At 40.2% G+C, this 24,752-nt stretch overlaps 2 protein-coding genes across 3 annotated transcripts in view; one reads left to right on the forward strand and one right to left on the reverse strand.

Annotated features, from left to right (window-relative positions):
- Positions 1 to 16,554, reverse strand: part of slc15a4 (solute carrier family 15 member 4) — a 42,867-nt gene extending 26,313 nt beyond the window's left edge. The window contains exons 1-6 of one of the 2 annotated variants that reach the window (XM_053503524.1): positions 16,409 to 16,554; positions 14,816 to 15,444; positions 11,018 to 11,307; positions 9,665 to 9,806; positions 7,471 to 7,551; positions 592 to 772 (exon numbers count right to left, since the gene is read on the reverse strand). In XM_053503524.1, the coding sequence (XP_053359499.1) occupies positions 592 to 772; positions 7,471 to 7,551; positions 9,665 to 9,806; positions 11,018 to 11,307; positions 14,816 to 15,388 (1,267 nt within the window). In that variant the 5' untranslated portion in view covers positions 15,389 to 15,444; positions 16,409 to 16,554. Of the gene's footprint in view, positions 1 to 591; positions 773 to 7,470; positions 7,552 to 9,664; positions 9,807 to 11,017; positions 11,308 to 14,815; positions 15,445 to 16,361 lie in introns of both variants that reach the window. The other variant, XM_053503522.1, reaches the window with a different exon arrangement.
- Positions 16,555 to 17,974: 1,420 nt separating this feature from the next.
- Positions 17,975 to 24,752, forward strand: part of glt1d1 (glycosyltransferase 1 domain containing 1) — a 23,670-nt gene continuing 16,892 nt past the window's right edge. The window contains exons 1-4 of the mRNA XM_053503180.1: positions 17,975 to 18,181; positions 19,263 to 19,417; positions 19,609 to 19,714; positions 23,643 to 23,694. Coding sequence (XP_053359155.1) covers positions 18,114 to 18,181; positions 19,263 to 19,417; positions 19,609 to 19,714; positions 23,643 to 23,694 — 381 coding nt within the window. The 5' untranslated portion in view covers positions 17,975 to 18,113. The remainder of the gene's footprint in view (positions 18,182 to 19,262; positions 19,418 to 19,608; positions 19,715 to 23,642; positions 23,695 to 24,752) is intronic.

Below are 24,752 nucleotides of genomic sequence, written 5' to 3' on the forward strand. Positions count from 1 at the left end.
CACACACACACAACTTTCTTCAGCCACCTAAACAACTCCCAGTCTATTAATAACCTGCATCTGTATCTCTGTTCCCTTTTCTAATCCACGCTCGGCCACGCCCCCTGGGTGCTTCTGGGTGTCAGTCAAAGCGCCAGGCCACGCCCACTCTGACACTCAGATCAGCAGACCGAGCTGGAGTTTTGCTGAATGTTTATGACAACGCTCACTTATGTACCGAGTGTGTGTCTCAATGTGCTGCGTCACTGTGTGTGTGTGTGTGTGTGTGTGTGTGTGTGTGTGTGTGTGTGTGTGTGTGTGTGTTTGTGTTTACAGACATTTTCACTAAGCTATTAAGAGGCAGGTGATTTCTCACAGGAAATTAATACTAATGAAGTGATGACAAGAACTGGGATTGGCACCATGAGACACACACACACACACACACACACACACACACACACACACACACACTTGAGAGCTTTACCACAAGGATGTGAAGTTAATACTTCACACTTAGTGCCTTTTAAACACATCAGTGTCTGTTAAACAAGTGTGAAGTGTGAGAATGTGTGTGTGTGTGTGTGTATGTGTGTGTGTGTGTGGTCTCACCAGCAGCGACGGCCGAGCACATGACGAAGAACATCCCGACGGCGATCCTCTTGAGTGAGGACGGCAGCAGGCCTCGCCGCTTCAGCATCGGATCCACAACTTTATCCTTCAGAGGAATCAGCATCAGGATCAACACCGCGTCCACCATCGTCAGCCAGGCCGCCGGGAGCACGAAGCGCGTCTACACACACACACACACACACACACACACACACACACAGAGAGAGAGAGAGGGGGTTATGTTCAAGACTGTATCAGCGTCACACACACACATACACACACAGAAATGCCTGAAGTGCTGACAGATGCTTTAAATTCCACTGAACTGTCCATCTGTCTCTCAAACATCTGTCCTTCCATCTGTCTGCCTGTCCATCTGTCCATCAGGGGATATATGTGTTTCGGTCTGTCCGTCTGTTCATTTGTCTCTCTCTAGCCGTCTGTCCACATGTGTATCAGGTACTCCGTCTGTCTGTCTGTGGATTCATTTCTCTTTCTGGTGGACAAACAGAGGGACGGACTGACTGATAAATGAAGGGATGGACAGATAGAAGAGGAGACTGGAGGACAAATGGGGGGATGGATTTTTCCACCAGACTCCTCTTCTATCTGTCCATCCCTCCATCTGTCCACCGGTCTCCTCTTCCATCTGTCTATCACTTCATTTATCAGTCAGTCCGTCCCTCTGTTTGTCTACCAGTCTCTTCTACCATATGTCTATACCTCCATTAGTCCATCAGTCTCTTCTTTTATCTGTCCCTCCCCCCACTTGCCTATTAGTCTCTTTTTTGTCTGTCCCTCCACTTGTCCATCAGTCTATTTACACCTCTGTCCACGCAGTTTGTCTCTTCTCCACTCTTTCCGTTCCTCGGTTGATCAGATTACTCTTTCTGTCCCACCACCTGCTCTGATCTCTTTCTCTCTCTCCCCTTCTCCATAATGAAGTGTAAGTGTGTGTGTGTGTGTGAGAGAGAGTGTGTGTGTGTGTGCAGGTCTCTCCCAGACACTCGACGGTTAGCAGAGTCACCGACAGAGATGAGACGTGCTACTTTATCTGACGTCTCACTCTTTTCCCTGCGTGTTCCTCTAACCTCACGTCCTCAGCGCCCCCATGTGGCCAGAAGCGAAACTGCTCCCCAAACCCTGTGCGTTACAGAGAGACGTACCGCAGCGTGAGGAAGGACGAGTGCAGGCCGCTAAAGCATGAGCGCTGCACGGCTGGGGTTAGAGAGAGAGAGAGAGAGAGAGAGAGAGAGAGAGAGAGAGAGAGAGCACGGCCAGGCTGATTAACGAGCGGAGGAGTGACGGAGGAGGGAAAGGTGTTAAACGTCCGCGTGGCATTTCACAAAAGTCTCGCTAACGCTGGAGCTAATTACAGAAAGGTTCTGTTCGAAGGCCGGAGGAGGAGGAGAAGGAGGACACTGTCTTAACTGTGAGGGTTATTTTAATGAACACACACACACACACACACACACACACACACAGAGCAGGCATGTCAGACAGAGAGAGAGAAAGAAAGAAAGAAAGGAACGAAGAGAGAGAGATAGAGAGAAATTGTGTGTGTGTGTGTGTGTGTGTGTGTGTGTGTACGTGTGTGTTTCCCCTGAAGCTAGTCTCTCAGTAATATTCCAGCTGAACCCAGCCGTGTTACTGTAATGCGTCTGATTCGCTGCTTTATTAAAGTCGCATTACTCATTACTGCTCACTCGTTTATACAAATCGCTCTGAGCTCCGTCCTTCTCTCTCTCTCTCTCTCTCTCTTCTTTTCCTTTTATCATTAATCCCTTTCTCTCTTCCCAGAACTTCTCTCTCGGTCTCTCTGTCCCTCTCTGAATCCTCCATGTGTCGTTCTGTCGCTCCATCTCTCCATCCTCCGTGTCTCTGCAATCTCTCACTGTCTCCCTCACAGTGTCTCCATCTCCACCCATCTCTTTGTCTTCTCAGTCTCTCTTTTCTCCCTCCCAGTCTCTCTTCTCCATCTTCCCCCTCCCTCCCAATGTCTCCATTTCCATCTCTGTCTGTCTCTTCTCACTCATTCATCTCTATCTTCATGGACTCATTTCTTCATTTCTCTTTGTCTCTCTGTCTCTCTCCTCTTCCTCGACCCTCCATCAGTCGTTCTGTCACTCTCTTCATTTCTCTGTCCGTGTTCGTTCTCTCGCTCTCCCTCTATGTAGCTGTCAGTCAGGTCCCCTTGCTGTCTTTCTCCCCCTGTCCCCACCCTTACCTTTCTCTCTATTTCTCTCTTCGCCTCTACTGGTCTCTCCTCACTCGCCCTCTCTGCATCCACCTCTGCATCATCATCATCATCTCTCTCTCTCTCTCTCTCTGTCTCTCTCCGAGACGTCTTCATTAAGAGCTCACAGCTTGGCCTTGTTAAATCTGCAGAGACGCTCAGTGGATTTCCTCGGGCTCAGTGGGGACGATTTGACAGCAGCACATGCTAATTAGGAGAGGGAAGACCCTCCGCCTGTGTGTGTTTATGTGTGCGTGTGTGTGTGTGTGTGTGTGTGTGTGTGTTTAAAGCTATAACCCACATGACCATACAGATAATTGGACTCGTTAGTGATCTGCAGAGAGGAACACACTGACGATGAGTTACAGGATGAACATTCGCTAAAGTCTAAAGAGTGTGTTTACAGAAAACACACACACACACGGCACTTTCAGACACACTGCACAACACACACTCATGAGACAGGGAACTGGAGACGTCGTAATGAACATTAACACACTACACACACACACACACCCTGAGCTCCGCCTCCTCGCTCCCCTCACTTCCCTGTTTCACTACCGCTCCACCTCAACACTCGGCTCTACACATATCACTGGATCTGACACACACACACACACACACACACACACACACACACACACACACACATCTCAAACAATTCAGCTAAACACTCGCTGAGAGGAGACATGTCTCTGAATAAACACACTTTAAACCTTTACTAATTAATAATAATAATAATAATAATAAGTAAATTGTAAACACAGTCAGGAGAAACACTTGTTTACTAGTTGTTTACCTTAATTTTTTAAACTTGTAAAATTCCTTAAAAGTTCTGTACGCAGGTTTCTGCTATCGTTAAAAAGCTTTGAACCCCTAAAGAATCCTTTTATCTACATTTTTTATATAAAGAAAAAAAGTTAAGCATGCAAATTCCTATTTATTTATTACATTTAATAAAAATGTAATTTTTTAACAAAGTTCCAGGAATGCGAGTTTAAAATAAACACCACTTTGAAGACATTGAGGAGAGAAATAAATAAACAAACAAAATTTCACATTGCACACGTGCTTAGCTTTTTTTTTTAAATGTATTTATTTATTTATTTATTCATTTTAATAAAGGAATCTTGGAGTTTTAATCTTTGAATATTTAAGGCTCTTAAGTCTTAAAGACGAGCTTTACTCTGATCTCTGACAAGACAACAAAAATATTTCGGAGGGAAAATAAATAAAAGTAAAAAAAAAAAATTATTAAATTAAACTCAATTAAAATAAATTAAATTAAATAAACAAATTTAAAATCACCTTAATTTACCAAGTTAATTTAATTAAATAATAAAAGATTTTAAATGAAATTTAATTATTACTATTAGGTCCCAGGACTGTGAAAATAAATATCAAATTCAAGACATCAGGGAAAAAATATATAAATTAATAAATAAAATAAATTAATTAAATTAAATTGAATTGACATTTTAAAATCGAACGTGTCCAGCAGGGTGCCAATACTTCTCAACCTAAGCTTTCATGGAACCGTCATGTGGTGAGAGGGATTGTGGGAGGAAACATGTGACACCGTTCCAGAACGCGGAACCTCCACGGTGCTTCACCTCTGACCAGGAGCTTTCTCTCTAGCCTAAAGTATGTGCACCCCCTGAGTGTGGTCACATGACTCAGCACTGATTACACCAACACTAGTAAACATCTCTTTTAGCATAAGTTTAGCATACAAAAACAAACAGCGTATAGTTTTACTACCTCTCTCTCTCTCTCTCACACACACACACATACACACTCATACACCTCCCCGTGTGGTTTGTCTCCCTGTTTCAGTTCCTGATCAGCCTCTCCACTTCCTCTGTTCAGTGTTACCATGTGACTCATCACGCCATTAGAGCGGGAGGGTAACGTCAGCGCTATAACCGAGTACCTGACCCTAGCGTTTCGTCTTTCTCCTGTCCTGATAACGTCTCGGGTGATGAAGCGTCTGGGTTTATCCTTGATAAAAACGCAGCATCTTCGGCTCACATTTGTAACTCTGGCTAGCGTGTTTAAAAATGTGCGTTAGCGTTCTGTTAGCAGAACTGCTACGGATTTATCGAAAACGTATGAATGTATAAATGCACAGGAGTCACGGGTGCATGAAAATTAACACAATTACACAATTACTATAAAGACAACAAAATAAGTTTAACAACATCTAGATCTGGTATTTATGTAATAAATTTTTTTTGCATACGATGAAAAAACAACGCAGGTAGTGCTAAAAACATCCACAGATAAATCTCAACCGCTAGTCAGAAAGACGGCAACAGAACAAGGAGAGTGAAGGCTTTACGGAGTGTGTGTAGAGATCACAAAAATCCACCCAAGAACAGAGAACACAGCTAATTCTATAGCCCCCTATATTCCTATATTTCTATATTTTGTAATATTTATTATGCCCTTATTTGTACAGTTTGTTTATTTTACTAGTTAAATTTATTTTCTTTCGTATTTCTTTTTATTAATATTTATTCCTTTTATATAGTTTTTATTTTCTTTTTAAGGTCACTGGCGGTCGTATAAGCATTTCACTGCATATCGTACTGTGTATGACTGTGTATGTGACAAATAAATTTTTAATTTGAATTTAATTATAAAACATTTACGTGTTATTATGGAGATGTATTTGTACTTTTAATTATTTTTATTTATTTATACAGTATATGTTTGTATTTGAAGTGGTAGAATGTTGCTGTTCCTGTATTAACCTACAGGTGGCGCACTCTGAAATATTCACACATTGGCAGGCAGCACAGAGTCCTGTTTTGGAGGAGAAATTTTTTTACTTACAATTGTAAGAAAATCTAAAAACAAATAGTAACATGAACGTGTGTGTGTGTGTGTGTGTGTAAGAACACAGAGCCGAACCAGGCCGTGAACCAACAACAACAGCGCCACTCGTTCCCCCGACAGCGACGATTACATCATCAACACAGGCGACCTTAATCTCTGATTAGCACGATGTGGGTCAAGGTTTCCGAGTTAATCTTGCCAATCTCGTTACTGTAGCGCGCTGCCTGAGAGCGGAACGCTCACACACTCCACCTACACCGTCTGACGCAACGCAGGAGCAAAAACGACCGACGCCGAGCCTCACCGCTGGACTTTATATATATATGCGACATTATAAATTACTCTAAAATAAATGTTTTATCCATCCATCCATCTACCTATGTTTTCAAACTTTTTTCAAATAAATATGTGAAAAATGTGGTGTGCATTAGTATTCACTCCCCCTGAGTCAATACTTTGTAGAACCAGCTTTCACTGCAATTACAGCTGCACATCTTTTGGTTTTGGTTTGCGCGTCTAGAAAGTGAAATTTTTGCCCGTTCTTCTTTTCAAAATAGCTCGAGCTCAGATTGGATGGAGAGAGTCTGTGAACAGTAGTTTCCAAACCTTGCCACGGATTCTCAATGAGATTTAGGTCTGGAATTTGACTGGTTAACCCTTCCATTGGAGCACTGGCTGTATGTATAAGGACGTTGTCCTGCTGGAAGGTGAAGCTCCACCTCAGTTTCAAGTCTTTTTCCAGACTCCAACAGGTTTTCTTCTAAGATATCCATCTTGCCATCAACTCTGACCAGCTCCCCTGTCCCTGCTGAAGAAAAGCATCTCCACAACATGATGTTGCCACCTTCTTCATACCTCTCTCAGACTCTGTGTTATGGTCAGATGAAACAAAAATGTAATTGTTTGGCCACAATGATGTAGCCTTTATTTGGTGTGAAAAAGAAGAAGGCTTCAACCCTAAGAAGACCATCCCCATCGTCAAACACGGTGATGGGATCCTAATGTTTTGGGGGTGTTTTTCAGCTGGTGGACCAGGAAACCTAATCACAGTAAACGGCACCATGAAGAAGGAGCAATACTGTACATCAACATTCTCAACAACAACAACATCAGGCAGTCTGCAGAGAAACTTGGCCTTGGGCACCAGTGGACATTTCACGACAACAACCCAAAACACACGGCAATGAAATGGTGTAGAAATGGTTAGGAGACAAAAACATAAAATTCATAAAAACATAAAACTTAAATCCAATTGAGAATCTGTGGAGGAAGCCAAAGATCAGGGTGACGGCAAGAAGACCCTCCCACCTGAAAGAGTTGTTTAGCTCATCGCTAAAGATGAACAGACAAAAATACCAGTGGAGACATGCAAAAGCTGGTCAGCAATTATAGGAAGCGTTTGAGCTTTTCTATTGATGATTGAGATCAAACAAGAGACTGAAATTTTGATCCGAAAAAAGTTAATTCCTGACTTTTCTCCTATTTTTCTGTATCAGACTGTGTGCTGGGGATCTAGAGCGTTACACATACAGCAAACAGACTGGACTCGATTTGGAGATGTTAGAGTGGAAGCCTGGAGACTGATGGAGATAGTGGGCTACTGAGCTGCAGGAGTTGGAGAAGGTGTAAGAAAACCCTGCAGCTACTTAACCCAGCCTCAAACATCTTAAATTAGTGTGTGTACACGCCTCTGAGTGGTTCTAAACTGTTTTGTGTGGTTCTGTTGGGTTCTGATCGGTTTCTTCTCACACTGGTTTCTGATAAGCTGGTTATGAGACACTAAGGCGTGCTGTAGATCTTACCTGCTGGAGATCTGTGGAGTTCTGTGCCTCTGTACCGGGGATGTGCAGGTGGAGACTCTGCAGGTAATACGTCGTCTGCATCTGGAACATTAAACAAACACACACCCATCACTTTATAAACCACACCCTCACTATCAACCAATCCAATCGTTCATCTGTCCATCATACCATCTTTATCAACCACACCAACACTCCAACAATCACTCCATCCATTCACCAATCACTCTATCAACCACTTTATACTTCATACCATAATTATATCAACCACGCTGTCACTCTATCACTCCATCCATCTATACATCATATCATCACTTCATCAACCATAGCAACACCCCATCAACCACTCCATTCAGACTTCTATCCATCATACCATCCATCCATCCATCAACCAATCCATTCGTTCATCCATCCATCACGCCATCATTCATACAATCATTCTGGAAATCACTCCATCCATTCACCCATCCCTCCATCAACCACTTCATCCATCCAACAACTTAATCCATCTCTCCCTATCCATCCATCCGCCAGTTCGTCCATCCATTCATCCATGCCATTACTATATCTACCATGCCATTATTATATATCATTATATTTATCAAGTATTTCATTCCTTCATCCATCCACACATTATTAATCTACATATTATTCTTTCAATCATCTGCTCATCTGTCTGTCCATCCACACATCATTGTCCCTTTGTTCTTCTACTGTATATATTTATCTGGTGACCCATCTCTTATACATCATGTCCTTGTACATTTTTCCATCCATCGGTCCACTTTGCCTTCCATAATCTGATCCATCTTTCACCATCACCTGTCCATCCAGCTTTCATCATTTATCTCTCCAATGTAGGACATGAAATATTTCTCCATTTATCTTTCACTATCCATCCACGCCCATCTCTCCAACAATCTATGGCTTCATATTATTTATCATTTATCATAACCATCTGTCAATCCATCGGTCTGTCTGTCCACCTGTCCACCTCTCTGACTGTCCATCTGTTATATAATCTTCTTTCTATCCATCTAGCAATTTAGCTACTTATCCTTCCAGTCATTCATTTCATCTCCTGGTTTAAGTCAGTTTTATAGTTACAGACAGTCAGTAGGTGTGTAAGAGAACACCTACAACACCACTGCCTGAAGGAAGGAAATGAGGAATGAATACAAAAAAGAAGAAAGAGAACTGTTACGATTCTTGACTCTTTATAATCTTTCTAAAGTGTTCCTTAAGTCTCAGTAAATGAGAGAAATGTAAAGTAATGAGCAGCTAAGAGCTGGAGAAAGAACAATCAGGCAGAGCGTGTCAGGAAATAGGACAGCTCGTAAGTGACCTTTCCATGTAATTGGTGGAAAGAGAATCTCATCTCCTCTCAAAGCCCACTTTAGCTCCTCGCTATCAGAGATTATTCTGCCGAAGAAAACGAGACAGAAGAGCCACGCCATGGAGGAAGTACAACAACCTGGACGAAACAGGAACACATCCACGCGCTCCTGCTTATGATTAATAATCTTCATCAGAATTTCTCATATCGGTGATGAAAAGAAGGCGGGGCTCATCGTAGAGTTTTGTAAAGTTAATGCTTGTGACTTTAATGATTTTTATCAGTTCACTGATTGTTTAGCTTTTGTGTTTTTATCAATTAAAAGAAGACGACCACGAAAGAAAGTGAAAATACTAGCGATTCTAGAGATGACTCAAATGAGAAAAACCCACAGGCTGTTTTAAAAACGAGTTTCCTGTGAAAAAGAACATGGTCAAGTGTAAAGAAAAAAAAAAGGCACAGTGCGAGTGAAAGAGGAACTTCACTCAAAAATCCCCACATTTCAAAATGATATTTTTAACATTTCTTAATGATCATTTAACCAGCGTTTAATGCAGGGAGGAAATTCCTTGGAAATGTTAAATTCACCAGAGAAATCTAAAGCTGTGAGCGTACACCCTGTCCAGATGGACCTCCAGAACAATAATCAACACGTACTCAGAGTTAGTTTTTTTCCAATACAACATAAAGTGGTTTATACCTTAAATGCTATGTATTTTCTATAAACGTCAACCCATGTGAAAAAAATAAGTCCAACATGAAGACAACATAATGCATGATTGGCATCCCAACATCCTACAATCAGAGTGCTCTGATAAAAGTTAAAGTTGTAATCATTAACTACAAAAGTGTGTGATGTACCTGGAAGTAGACGGTCCAGTAAGGGATGAGGGCGAAAAACACCGGCAGGATTTTCAGCAGTGATTTCACTTCCTCTACTTTCTCTTCGGAGAATCTCCCTCCGTAGGTCACCTTCGCTCCGTCCAGCAAAGTCGGCTTGGGCCTGCAAGAGTGAGGGTTACAGTGCGGCTTTATAAATACCATTGTAACATACAGCACTGCAGTATAGTGCTCTTTTGGACCATCCATCCATTCATCCATGGTTCCAGCTATTCAACATCCTATTAATCCTATAAGTCTACCCACCTATCCAAATAATCACCCATTCATTTATCCAATAGTCACTTAATTACATGTTCATTCACATATTCATCCATTTATCAATCAATCCATACATTAATAAACATAATAAATTATCATTTTATCCATTTCTTCACTCATCCATTTGTCTGGAAAATGATCCACTGAGCTATTCATTCAGTTGTCCATAATCTATAAATCTACCCATTTAAGCACATATCTGTCCATCACATCTCTCCAACCATCCATCACTCCATCTATAAATCATCACTCAATTCACCCAGAAATCTATCCATCCAACCAGATATCTGCCATCTTAATCAACTTCATCCAACAGTCCATCTTTCTATCCATATAAACATCATTTCATCACCCATAAATCTACCCTCAAATTTATAAACATATCAATATAACAAATATCAATCCACAATCCGTCCATCTGTCTGTCAGTCCTTCTACTAAACATCTGTCATTTCATTCATCAAATGCATGTTTTGACAACTATCAATCTATACATCCTTCTATCTATTCATCTACACGCTTTACCTATTTGCTTCATTTAAAGGCTACATCCATTTACTTTATTCTTCAAGAACATCTATCCATCCATCCATCCATCCATCCATCCATCCATCTATCCAGTTAATTTATCTATTCATCCATTCATGTTGCCATTCAATGATTCAGACATTCATCCATCCGCTCGTCCATCAGTCTACCTTCAGTCATGCTACCAATCCATCCATATATCAGTCCAACCATCCAGCCCTCCATACATATATCCATTTATTATGTAATCAACCATAAACAATCTTTCTATCAGCCTGTTCCTTAACTTCATCTTTCCAACAATCATCCATCCATCTACAAATTACTATCTGTCCAGCCATTAAAAATGCAAACACCTATCCATTAGTCCCTGTGTCTGTCTATCTTTTTATCAATCCATCAATCTACCCATATATCTGTCTGTCCACCCAACCCAACTTTAAACCTAACCATCTGGCATGTATCAAGCCATCTATCCATCCATCATTTGTCTATAAGAGCTCTTGTTTTTATTTGAGTTCTTACCTGAGCAGGTGAGGGTCTGGAGGTCCTCCACAGAAGGCCGACCACAGGATTTTCACCAAGTGTGTGAATGCGCTGCCATCTGGAGGTTTGGTGACGAAGACGGTGCGTCCCAGAAGGAAGACGATTAGAGAGATCCCAAGACAAATGGTGGGGATGGTGAACCCCACGGAGAAGCTCAGATTCTGCTGGATGTACGCAACGCCACCCAAAGACACAATAGCTCCCAGATTAATGCACCAGTAAAACCAGTTAAAGAAACGGCGTGTCGCTTCAGGACCACGATCCTTCACCTGTGAGGAAGAACAGGAAATTATCAGGCTTACGGTTTTAATCAATTTGTCTGGGAGAGAATGATTATACAACATACTGTACATGTTATGGTGATAATTTGTCTGTGGTTGTATGTAGCACCTTGAGCCTAGAGGAACATTGTTTAGTATCACTGTGTACTGAACTGTATAAGGTTGAATTGACAACTTGACCCGACTTAACCTCTTTAATAGAAGAAAGCCACCTCAGATTACTAATTCAGTGGTGCTGAAAGTCCTAAAATGTCTTTTAATTTTCCAACCTCAAAGTCTCTTAACTCCCTGTTAATGATGATGATGAACTGCAGCTAGTAGCTTCTCTATGCAATATTAAAAGGGTTTGTTTGACAGTGTTTATTGGATTGACCAACAGCCAGTACAATGGGAGATTCCAAGGAGCTCAGGAAAGTCAGAAATGTCTCCTTCTACACAACTGCAGATTCCAAGATCAGTTCAAAATACTGTACTTAAATACAAGTTATTGGTAGTTGCAGCTGCTTTGCCAAGGTCTGGAAGAAGACCAAACCTGGTCACCCTTATTAGCTGAAAGGAAACTGGTTCAGATGGTCAGAAAGAACCCAAGAACCACCAGAAAACAGACCAGGAAGCTGCTGAAACTGTGGAATGAAAGGATGCTGTCCAAGAAAGAAGCTTCTGCTGCAAAATCAGCACTAAAGTTTGCAGCTGAGCACATGGATGAAAAGAGGCTTTTGGGAGAAAAGTTTTGACCAGAGATGTGTTTGGAGGAGAAAAGATGAGGTGTTCAAGAACATTGTAGGGTGGCGGTGGTAAAGACATGGTCTGGGGCTATTTTGCAGCAAGTGGATAGAATAATGAAGAAGCAGGATGACCTCAGAATTCTTTAGTTACACAGCTGAAACATTTTTTCAAAAATAGAGTGAAAAATTGATGAGGGTTGCAACTGGGAAATGACCCAAAACTCACGTTAAAGCTGAAGAAGTAGTCTAACTTTAGGTTTTTGGACCCTCAACCTTCTTAAACAACTGGTGGCCGTGCTTAAGAGTCGGGGTTATGTCAGAAAACCAACAAATTAAAATAAAAACTATGAATTTTGCCAAATAGAATTCTGCCATAAGCTTGTTGACTGCGAGCAAACATGTCTGCTAGAGATGAAACTTGCTAAAGAGACATTTAACCAAATATTAGGTGTGATGTATGTATAATTCTGACCCTGTACTGATTTCAGCAAACTCTGAACAAATCATTCTGTCTAAGAAACAAAGACAAATCATTAAAATCACTGAAAGCCCAACACTGCCGTGAAACCCCTTAGTCATGATGAGTGTGTGTAAACTTCTGCCTGCGACTGCAAGTATTGAAGACGACACTATATAAATGGACACGCTGATGATGCCTGAAATGAGACTCCTGCTATTGACTGTGTGTTAAATGATTTCATTTCCATGGCGTTTAATCGATCAGAACACACTTCTGTTAGAGAAGAATGATGAGGTACTGCTGGAGAAGTGTAAACTTTATTTAACGCCATGTCTCTGAAACGCCCATAAGGGAACATCTTATAACTTTCATTAACATTTTAAATTATGTCATTTTTTTTACACGATTGATATAAAAACATTGAACAGATCATCGACCAAAATCTAAGCAGCGAGTGTGTTGTGCATAAAAATCCCAAAAACGTTCATGAAAAAATTCTCCCAGCACTTAATACTGGGATCAGCTCTTTCACACGCAGAGAGGCTAGGAGAGCACTAATCCCATCTCTCCGTGATAAAGCAGATCATCTCAGTCATTTTATTAACACGTGGGAGTCGAATCGGAAGAGGGAAAAAAAATTATAATAATACTCACATTAATGAATTTTCAATAAAACGACAAAAAAAAAATCCAATTAATCAACATGAGAAATCCAGATTTCTAAGGAATCACACGGGACCGAACACAAACCCTGTAGATGTTAATTCGGGCTATATGAACTCCATGTGGTTGGTGGAAGTCATGCGGAGGTATAATCTAATCCGTGTGGCTTACAGACATGATCAGGAGATATAAAGATGGTCAAAGAGAGTCAGGAGCACATCTGAATTTGGAATGAAACACTCCAGCTGTGAGTGAAGTCAAGACTTAATAATTCACTTTACAGCTTTAATTCAAGGGTTTTGACCAAAGTGGGTCATTAACCATTCAGGAATTAGCGCCATTTTTCTTACACAAACCTCTCACTGAAAGGCTCATAAATATTGGAATGAATGCCTGACAAGTAGTTGCATGGCCAGGTCTGGCCTGTTCCCTCGTTACTCCGTCACTAATCAAGCAGATGAAAGGCTCGGAGGTTGTTCTGAGTGTTACATTATAAATAAATAAAATAATCCCATCTGAGAGGAAGCAAACACTATGGGAGTGGCCAGTACAACAGTTTAAAACATTCCTAAAAAGAAGAGATTAACCGGTGATCTTAGCATCTGCGAAAGGCCTGGAAGACCACGGACGTCACCTGCTCTCAACCCAACAAGTCATACTTTTCACTTACTGAAGACAAAACCGAAGGTAGAAAAACCCAGAAACAAGCAGCAGCTGAAGGCAGCTGGGGGAAAGACCTGACGAAGCGTCTCAAGGGAGGAAACTCAGCATTTGGTCGTCATGTCCATGAGTTCCAGACTACGGGTGGTCGTTAACGGCAAATGACTTTCATCCAAGTGTTAAAGACAAGTCTTACGCTTGTAATAAAGTTAGTTGGTTCCATTATTTTTGCGCCCACCTGAAACGAGGGTGTGTGTATTAAAGTGGCTGTAATCCCTGTTTGGTTAACGCCACACTTCTACCAAACCCCTTGAATTTAAGATGCAAGCCTTGACGTTGAGTGTTTCACTATAAAAGATGCCAAACACCCCACAAAACATTGTTCCAATACTTATGAGCCAGTATAAATGGCGATAATCAGGACGATCCCCGAGTAGGAGGAGTTTTACAGAGCATCTATCCTACACCAGTCTGGGTTATACTGACTTACAATCACGAGCCAGTATTAAAGATGAACTGGACACTCAACGAACTGCAACAAGTGCAAAGATTCCAAATATTCCTGACGCACGGTAAAGACGCACCGTTTCAGTCTTGGATATAAAACTCTGGTGACTGTTACTGTTGACTGGGAAGTGGCTCCAAACACACGTCACACTCGTCTCAGTCTTGTGACTGTTTTTCACTGCGTCTAACTTGAAATAAAGTCAGTCCCCGCGTCTCCTCGCCGCATGCATGAAGTGAAACTGAGCCGAGGTTTACGTGACTGCTTTAGAAAACACCGTACACAGGAAATCTCAGCTCTGCAGCGGGTATTAATACAAGATCGAGAGAGAATCAGGATTCAACTGAGGAATCAATTGGTGCAGCGTTTATTATATTTATAATTGTTTCATTTTTACTGATTTTATAAAAGTTGTAAAGAGCAACAAAACAAATAAAAAATTCTTAAAATGGAAATAAATCTTATGTCTCTGGAGCTTGTTACCTGATCTGCCCCGAACGGCGTGATGTTAGACTTCACCGCCCCTACGCCCAGCGCCACCAGCACCAGGCCCGTGTAGATCATAGGACTGCAGTAGGGGCTCCGGGTCGGGCAGCTCACGTTGGCAGGAAGCGTCTCGTTCGCGCTGTAGCACTCGGCCGGCTGGACAGGAAACGCCATCTCCTCTCCGCACAGCTGCACCCGCGTGTTATCGCTGGAGATGAACGGGAACAGCAGCATGCCCACTAAATACAAGACGAAACTCCCGGCGATGGTCCAGAACTTCCCGATGCAGGCGTCGGCCAACCAGCCGCCGAAAGGGGACACCAGATACGTGACGCCCATGAAGATGAGCGGCCCCTGGCTGGCGTACGCGCCGTCCCAGTAGAAGGGGCTGCTGTTGAGGAACAGCACCAGGTTGGAGGTGATGCCGTAAAACGCCACGCGCTCCAGAGACTCGGCCAGCAGGATGGCGGCGCAGGCCAGACGCCGCCCGTAGAAAATCGACTCGGGTCTGTAGTGCGACCCCGTGCTGTCTAACAGGGGGGTGTTCTCGCTCGCGTCCTGGGTCGACATGATGTCCGAGGGTGGAGGTCTTCTCAAGGAATAGAAGATGTTTTTTCTGACGAAGCCTGGAGATTGAAAAGGATATTTAAAATAGTTAAATAATATTCAAAACATGCCTTGCCCTCAGAGTAAAAAACTGTTAGAGGAAAAATATAAACAACATTGTCATGTGACACTAAAGTGACACACACACACACTCACTGCAATACTTTTCCTCCTCTTACAACTACGACCTACAGCATGCGTTTATAGCTACACGCGTTATAGAAACGTCTATGAATGATGTTACTTCCTGTTCTCACTTACGCTATAGCAACATTCTTTTTTTTTTTCACCAGTCTCTCTGTATTAGCTCAACCTGGTTTCACATTACACGTGTTACATTTTTTTCGTACACAGGAACGTTTGCTAACCCTCTTCAAGCAGACCGGGGAACCATTCCTGATGGGGGAACGATTTTGTTTACACTGATTAAAATGAACCAGAGTTTTATGGGATCACATGGGAAAAGATATCCGGGTCCTGATTATCTGTGCACAGGTAACCACTGCTACAGGAATGACAACATGTTACAACAAGCGCATTAACGTACAGTAAATAAACCTGTCAGAGCTGCTGTTACAGGAAACTAATCAACATCATATAACTTTATAACAACTAGATCTCACATCTACAGATATAATGTACACGATGAAGCGCCAAAAACACTCGGATTCATAATGATCTTAGTATTAACATGATGTTGTGTGTGTGTGTGTGTGTGTGTGTGTGTGTGTGTGTGTGTGTGTGTGTGGTAAACATATGGACCTTGTTGTTTTCAGTCTGTAACTCATCATGTGATCATAAACAGCTTTAATCCTGACACACACAAACACTTCTGAGCTTCTTTTCCTTTTGATCAGCTGCTACTATGTTGCAACTCTAACTCGTGATGATTAACACACACACACACACACACACACACACACAGAGTAAACATTACCTGAAACACACACACTGTCAGTCTTCAACCTGCCAGCTGTTTCTCACCTCCATAGAGTTCCTGCTCCACATCGCGGCTCAAACACACACACTCACACACACTCACACACACACTCTCACTAATCCCACGAGCACAAGTTCACCGTCTGTCCCTGAAATAAAACCCCAAATCAGAGTCTATCACGAGTCTAAATCCCGCCTACAGCGCGCGCACACACATAGACAGAGCGCTCGAGTCACTGGTTTCATTACACCACTCACACGCACTGGCCAATGGCGGCGCGCCCTGAGACCACGTGACGTACTCACTTCCGGGTTTACAATGTAACAGCCTCCCTCCCTTTAAAGTTTTATTTTCTCTTTTCATGTTTTTTTCCCTCTCTTGCGTTACTTTTTGTTGCTATTTTTTTGTTTATCTTTTTATTCACTTTTTATTCTTCTGTTTACCGTTTTTTAAGTTATTGTATCCCTTTTATCATCGTTTAGTTTCGCTTTTACATGTCTGTTCATATCATGTTTTTGTGTATTTTAAACTTAATTACATTAACAAACATTTTTTATATGTAAGAATAACTACACGACCATTTTTATGTATTTTTAATTTTCTCTTCCTTCTCTGAACCATTCTTTTCTCTGAAATAAAACATATTACATATATAATTATACAATAAATCATACATAATAGAACACATGAAAAGCTTTGTTTTATTTATTTAATTCTTGATTTATTGATTTTTAGCGTAGTGTTGATTACTATGACCAGACCTATGTTTTTATTTATTTATTTATTTATTGATTGATTTATTTTAAGAATAAATGTTTAATTACCAGGGTGATATAATCTCTCATATTGCTTATGAATGCAATTTAAAATTTAAGTTGAATTCATTTAATCAACAATCAGCAAAAAAAAGAAGAAAAATAATAAATTCACAACAAATGACAGATTTAACAAATATAAATTAATAACTATTTTTTCTTTCTTTATTATTATTATTATTATTATTATTATTATTATTAACATAACCTTCAAATAGGGATAACTGACATGTGATGCAAAAATTCTCTATTCTTTTCTTATTAACTGATGTTTATTACAATTGTTAAAACCATTAAAGCATAAAAATAATGATTTTAGATGAATTAATACCTAAACACATACATTTTATTACCACAATAGAAAATATGTTAGAAATATTTTTTCCAAGAAACCACCTGTTACTTATTACACCACTGTAAATTATATATTATAACTGATTTGTGATATAATATCCCTTCCCGTATTAATGACGTCATGGTGCCTGATATACAGTAGGTATACCTCAGGTATAGAGGTTAATAGTTAGAATGGTTCTGTTTCCTGGAGATTCATAAACAGGAACTAATCATACCTGCAGTCTATGTTTCCCGGGGAACTAAATCTGGAACGGACCCGTTCCAAAAGCAAACAGCTACACGTTTCCCCACCCGTATTCACACAGATTCCGCCTTCTTGCCTCTGATTGGCCAACTCCATCACGCCTCTTCGCAGTGATTGGCCAGTACGATTTCAACGTCCAAAAGCAAACTGCCGGGTTTTTATGAATGCGGGTGGGCAAACAAAACAACGGCAAAAGTAAATATCCGTGTAAAGCATGGTGCCGGTGATCCTGTTATACAGGACGTGATGATGAGTCGGAGCAGCTTATGTTTCTGATGTTTTACTTGTAACGCGTTCGGTTATTTCACATTTATATCGCGATACAGTGGAGAAATGAGATTACTGTTCCTAGCGTGTCTCAGTCCCAAAACCGGGAACTGCACCACTGCTGAGAGGATAAGGTAAAAGAGCTAGGGTATTGTTCTTAAAAAAAATCAAAAATAAAAAACTCTAACAAAGCAGGTACTTTAATGGTAAATAATTGGGGGAACATGGAAGAAAAGCTTTGGTTTGGGAATATAATACCGGAAATGACCTACATGTATTTAACTCGCACAGCTGAGGGTCAAAAATGAACTGAAAAAAGAAAACCAACATTTATTTATTAAATAAAATTGAAGGTAATAATATGTAAAGACTCTCTGGTCGACTTAAAGCCCTACAGAGGCTGCAGCTGTTGTTAGGGGGCGTGGCTTAGAAGGGATGGCTGCTGCGAGGGGGCGTGGCCTGTTGTTTAGGCAACCGATCAAATGAAAGCCTTTGCTATTTGTAGTGTGTTTAAAGTAATCTATTCATTACAGGACTCATGTAGACCTGGAGTTTCCTGATTATACAATTATTTTTAATTAGATTAAACACCTCTTAGTCACAGATTTGATAAATCCGCATGCGTTGCTTTTTATTTTGCATGTACGAAATAGTAAGGTTGTGATTAAGCTTGTGCTGAGGCCAAACCAGACTAATAATCTTCTTAATATTTACAAACTGTCTTTGATCATTTTTTGTACACAGCTGTATTGTTTTTTTCCCTAATTATTTGATTTGATTTACACTTGGCCACGCCCACAGATTGTGAAAGAAGAATTATAATAATATAATAAAATAATGTTTCCTAAGCATGGCAACCACTCATTTTTACAGTAATGAAGCTTTTGCATTTTTTTTTCCTTTAACATCAGTCATATAAAATGTATTCACATGTTTAATAATTTGGTCTGTATAATTAATATTATACAATAATATTATAATATTATAATAAACTCATTTAAACTCGACAGTGTAGTCTGTAAATAAAATTACTTTATTAATTAGTAGGGATGGGGATTAGATCACCAGGGACAACCCGATACGATATTATCATGATCCCTCTGTGCCAGTACAATATGTTTTGAAAGCATTGCTGAATGATGATCTCATTAAGGTGTGCTGAAGGGTGTGCTGATGGTGTTGCCGATGGCGTCATGGTGTAATGTGTGTTTTTAGGGATCACATAGAGGGCGCAGGGCATGTCTGTGTGCTCCGGGACACCAGCGAGTTCAGCTTGGCTTCTGAGGTTACGCTACTGATGCGTCAAGACCAAGAAGCGTTCGATGCAGCGCTGGCGATTCATCTGTTTAAAGGAGGACGGCTCCTATTAGGTGATCTTTAACTACACAATCTGATTACACACACACACACACACACACGGATAGAGAAGAAGTGTGTACAGGGTTGTTAAAGGAATGGTTAAATAATGCTTCTTTAGCGCTACATAACTATTGCTAAGATCTTCATTCATACAATAGGAATTTGTGGAGAGCGTTGCGTTTTCTTTCTAACCTGGCCGCAGATGCAGGGCTGCCTTTCGGAGTGGTGTTCGGAGGAACGGACATCAACGAGGACGTGAAGGACGGACACAAGCGAAGCGTCATGGAGGATGTTCTGCACAGAGCCAGGTGAAGCTAAAATATTCTGTGGAGGAATTTATTATGGTGTTGCAATGAAACTTGTGAAAAGATAAATTAACGCTGTCGCTGAGTAACTGGGATACATACAGTGGTATGACAAACGTACTGGCTAGTCAGCGTAAAGTTGTCAACTCTTCATTCTGTGTAAAGAAAAGAAAAGCATTTCATGAGAATATCAAGATTTCTCTCGGATTTTAAAATAGGTTCGTTTTTAAAAAGTAAAAAAATAATAATGTATTATTGTTATAATTGTTATAATTCATTCCTAATCAAAAGAAACTTTTAGAAAGTGAAACATGCAGTTACGGTAACACTGCTGCGAAACCACTGGGTTACATGAATACCTGAAGAAAGACCTAGCTAGCTGTATATTTAAAGTCCTTTATATTTATTGAAAGAAAGACAGTGGCAAAAGCGCTCAAAATATTAACATTTCATTTAAATTTGTTAAGAAAAGATTCCTGGCAAAAGCTGTAACAGAATTAATAAACATTATATATAATGAGGGTAAAGTCCATTGTGGAGGAAAAGTACGACGGTACCTCAGCCTACAGATGCCCTTCTTTACGAGTTTTCTGCCTTAGAAATACAAATAGGAATCTGCCTCAGCATACAAACTATTTTTAGCAAACAAACAAACAGACCGAAACAAACTGAATGGCGGGTAAGTTGTGCATGGGAGCCCTTAAAAACTTTGCGTTCAGTGTAAGGCCAACCGATTCGAATTTACGGATTTTACAATTTTGTTTTCAACAAATACCCAGTTTCCCACTATACCAACGCTGCCTCCAACAAACGCTGCCTTCAACATGCCTTCAAAAGCTATGTCTTTTTTCCCAAGGTTTGCATTGTAAAACAAATTGTCGCCTTAAAAACTCGCCATAACGGCTTAAAGGTTCTGTTGTTAAATCGGATACAACTCTGTAAAAGACATACGCACGGTTCAAGTAGTTAAGCATCAAGATGGCGCTGTTGCTAAGCGATATGGTAACTATGACACCTAGGCGTTAGCTTGGGCAGCTAGCATGGCAAACAGCTAGAGACAGTTTGGAGCAAAACAGCAACACAGCGGGTGATACACAGTCGTTCAGAACATTGTGTGGAGCAGATGTGTTGTTTAATTGCTTGTGAAAGACTTTGAATTATGAAGGAATTTCAGGAGGAAATCAGAAATGATTTAAATTTCATGAGAGAAAATATATCATTTTGTCATACGAAGTGTCAGTACATCACTGTTCGACATTAAGAGCATTAGCTAGCCAGCTAGCACAGTGTTATATAAACAAGGGAAAGACACAACAACACACAAGTGTAGTTGATACCCAGCTGTTCAGAACATCAACGTTTTCCTCAGATGTGCTGTTAAAATCCTTAGAAAAGACTCAAGGCTAAAAATAAAGAGACATTTTTTAAGAAATAAAAAGCAGACATGATTTAAAAGGCAGCTAGCTCATAACTAGCACATCTTTATATATTTAAGAAATAATTTCACGTTGATAGTGAAACTAAGACTAAACAGTTCTGAATACCACAGTTTTCATCAGGTCTGTTACAAATAAAAGAAGAATTTAGCAATTAGCACAAACGAGCTACTTTGTGGACTCGTGGAAAGTCGAGTAGGTTATGATGAAATAGCATCGTTGCTAAGCAACCGGGTAACACAGACACCAACGGAGTGTGTGTTGGGTCTGGAAACGAGGCTAACGATGTGGGAACGGTCACATTTGGGTGTGTTAGCATGGAGTTATGGAGTAGAGAGAGTTGTTCGGGATTACAACGTTTCCTTCCCTCAGACGTGTTTGGTGTAGAGACATGACATGAGGTCAAAGTTCAGTGGAGAAAAAGTTTTACGATTTATTATTATAATTTTTTTTTCAAATAAAGCTCAACTAAATTCAAACACCATATACGTAGTAAATTACAAGATGATTATGAAATGAATCATGTGGGGTTTATAAGTGTACTGTATGGTGTCGTGTGAATCTTTAACCTCTGGACCTTTATGTAACCATAGAAACATATGAAGTCATGTCTAGTGGAGAGGTTTTTATTCAGTAAGGCAACACGATGGAACTTTTAAAGCTCCACACTTCTTTTAGTAAGGACCCCTGCTGCTGTATACACACACACACACACACACACACACACACACCAGGCTTCACGATCAATCCCATGCCCTTCAGGATCGCAGAGAAGAAAGACAGAGGAGACATAAAAGACGACAGGGAACGGTTTGAAAAAGTGACACTTCTCTTTTTTCTTCTCTGTCTCTCTCTCTCTCACACACACACACACACACACACATCGATGTGAAAGAAGCAGCATGTTATTCTGTTTTCCTGTAAATACAAAAGAAGAAATGTGAAGACCATATAGTATAATTCGGTGTGTGTGTGGGTGTGTGTGTGTGTGTGTGTGTGTGTGTGGGTGCGTGTGTGTGTGTGTTTGATTTTGCACCTGAATCGACAGTGACTTCCTGGTTCAAAGGCAGAAGTGAGAAGAAAGTGATATCTGAACAGAGCCGTAACCTGGTTCTCCTACACATAAATAAATAAAATTCTAAAGGAAACGAAAAGAGCAACGCTCAGAAGTTTCTACACCTTTTCTTTTCTTTTTTCAGGAAACTAAAGGAATGTACAACTGAACATGCCTCTGGCTATCAAAGCACTCCATGTTTGATCTTGTGCTTTTTTTTATGTTAAAAGGTAAAAGTGTAAACTACAGGCCGTCACACTGTACAATAGTACAAAAACTACAGGCCGTCACACAATACAATAACACTGTACAAATTGATCGTGTGTGTGTGTGTGTGTGTGTGTGTGTGTGTGTGCTCTGTGATGGATTGACACCCATCCAGGGTGTACTCCACCTCGTGCCCCAAGTCCCCCTGAGACAGACTCCAGGCCCCTTCGACCCTGTATAGGATAAACGATATAGACATTGAATGAATAATGTATCATATATACAGTATCATCTGTCTTTTTCTTTAATAATTTGTAATCAACTCCTGATTTTCAATGAAATTTGTTTAAATTATTGCCTTTTAATTAAATGACTGAACCTAAGAAGAGTGAATAGATGTAAATTAATTCGATTCATGATTTGTTCATTAGTTGTATTTTGATCCCCAAGCCATTTTTATAAAAAGTAAAAAAATTCAATTCAGTTTGATGTGTGATGAAGTTTGGTCGGATCCCGGGATCGTTTCGGGCGATTGCTAATTTGTGAATGATGAAGAGCTAATTTTTGGTCAAAATATGAGCATTACAGACAAATAATTTTGTCTATTAATCCTTTAGTTGGCAAAATTGTACTGGACAAATTAAATAATGATAATAATAATAATAATAATAATAATAATAATAATAATAATAATGCTAATCAATGTAAAAAAAGAAACAAAGGAAACCCGACTAACCTTGATTTTTGGATTTATTAATTAATTTTTTTTAAAAATTTTTTTTATTTGGGTCATTTGGGTATCTGAGCTATAGCTATTTGGGAACAATATTTCCCATATATTTTGAAAAAGTATGTAGTATGAAGTATACTGTATATATATAAATAATAATGTGTAAACTCCAATATATACTGTATATTAAAGTTTAGAAATATTTTTTTCATACCAGAAATCCACCTTTTTTTTTATTTAACTTTTTCACTCTGCACTTTTTTTCAACTTTAAATCATTGATATTTATTATTAATTATAATGATTGTTGCCCCAAATTTATTACAATCATTGCCTTTTGATATGACGCATCAACCCGACTCATCTGATTAGTGGAGTGAATCGACGAGCCAGTTCGATTCATGACTTGTTGGCTTTGAGTTTGATTGTTAAACCATTTTATGAATCTTCTTTTTCCATATAAATCTCAACAGTACTTCATTTCTCTCTCTTTCACGTTTTCCAGGTTCGCTGTGGCGTTCACGGAGGAGATGAAGCAGAAAGCTAAGACTTACTTGGTAAGACGCTGGTGTTCACGAGTCCTCTATTTTCCGCTGCTCTGTGAATATGCGCGAGATTTTCCACCACAGCTGTAGAATCTGACGCGGTGTTTCCAAGAAACAGCCATCAAACAGTGCTGTATAGTGAAGTGGTAGCGCAGGATCGAGTCTGTATGGAATAAAACACCCCGTGTCATGTGGTTGCTGGTGTGATGAAGCACAACCACTACCCTGAAGTTGATTATTATCCTATAGCAGCATGTCATGGAGTGTTTTATTCCTCGTATACCACAGCAACTCATTACACTACATGTAAGTTAATTCATTTATCATTTTTCATTAATTAGGCTAGTTCACGTTTGTTGATGTTGGAGCTCATTTTTTAGAGATTGTTATTGAAGCCTTTATACTTTCTGACTCTTCAGGAGTAAAGTGAACAACAATAAAGCAGTTATCGAGCAAACGATCGACCAGCCCGTCACCGCTCATCTTTAATGGTGCAGAAAACGAATGGGAGAGAAACGTGGACTAACGTGTCGAACCGAGAGTCACAAATGAAAGTATAATGGCTAGAAATAACGACGCGGACGATGATAATCACCATCAGCAGCGTCCTGTAATAACGCTTCAGCATTCAAAACAAATTATCAGATTAGACTCTCGCCGTGACACACGCACACGTGCACACACGTACACACACACACACACACGTACACACGTACACACACACACAGCGGGCATCCAGGGCTGATAACATCCAGCCAATTTCCTCTCTCTGTATGTGTGTGAAACGATTCGCTTGATCTCGACCGAGCAGCCGACGTTATTCCGTTATCACGCTCCTGCCACTTTATTATTTTTTATATATTGATTTTTAGAGTCGTGCCGAGATCATTGCTGATTACACTTCCTCCTCTTTTCACGCCAGTTCGACAGAGTTCATGTTGATTTGAGAAAATGGCAACGTGCTGAGAATGGTGGGTAATGTAAAGGCAGCTGATTGACACCTTATGGCATGCACGGTCCGTACACGGTGAACATTATGGGATTCATGGCTAATAATAAATAATAATAAT

This window comes from Clarias gariepinus, chromosome 9 (genome assembly GCF_024256425.1).
Source record: "Clarias gariepinus isolate MV-2021 ecotype Netherlands chromosome 9, CGAR_prim_01v2, whole genome shotgun sequence".
In the NCBI taxonomy this organism is placed as follows: Eukaryota; Metazoa; Chordata; class Actinopteri; order Siluriformes; family Clariidae; genus Clarias; species Clarias gariepinus.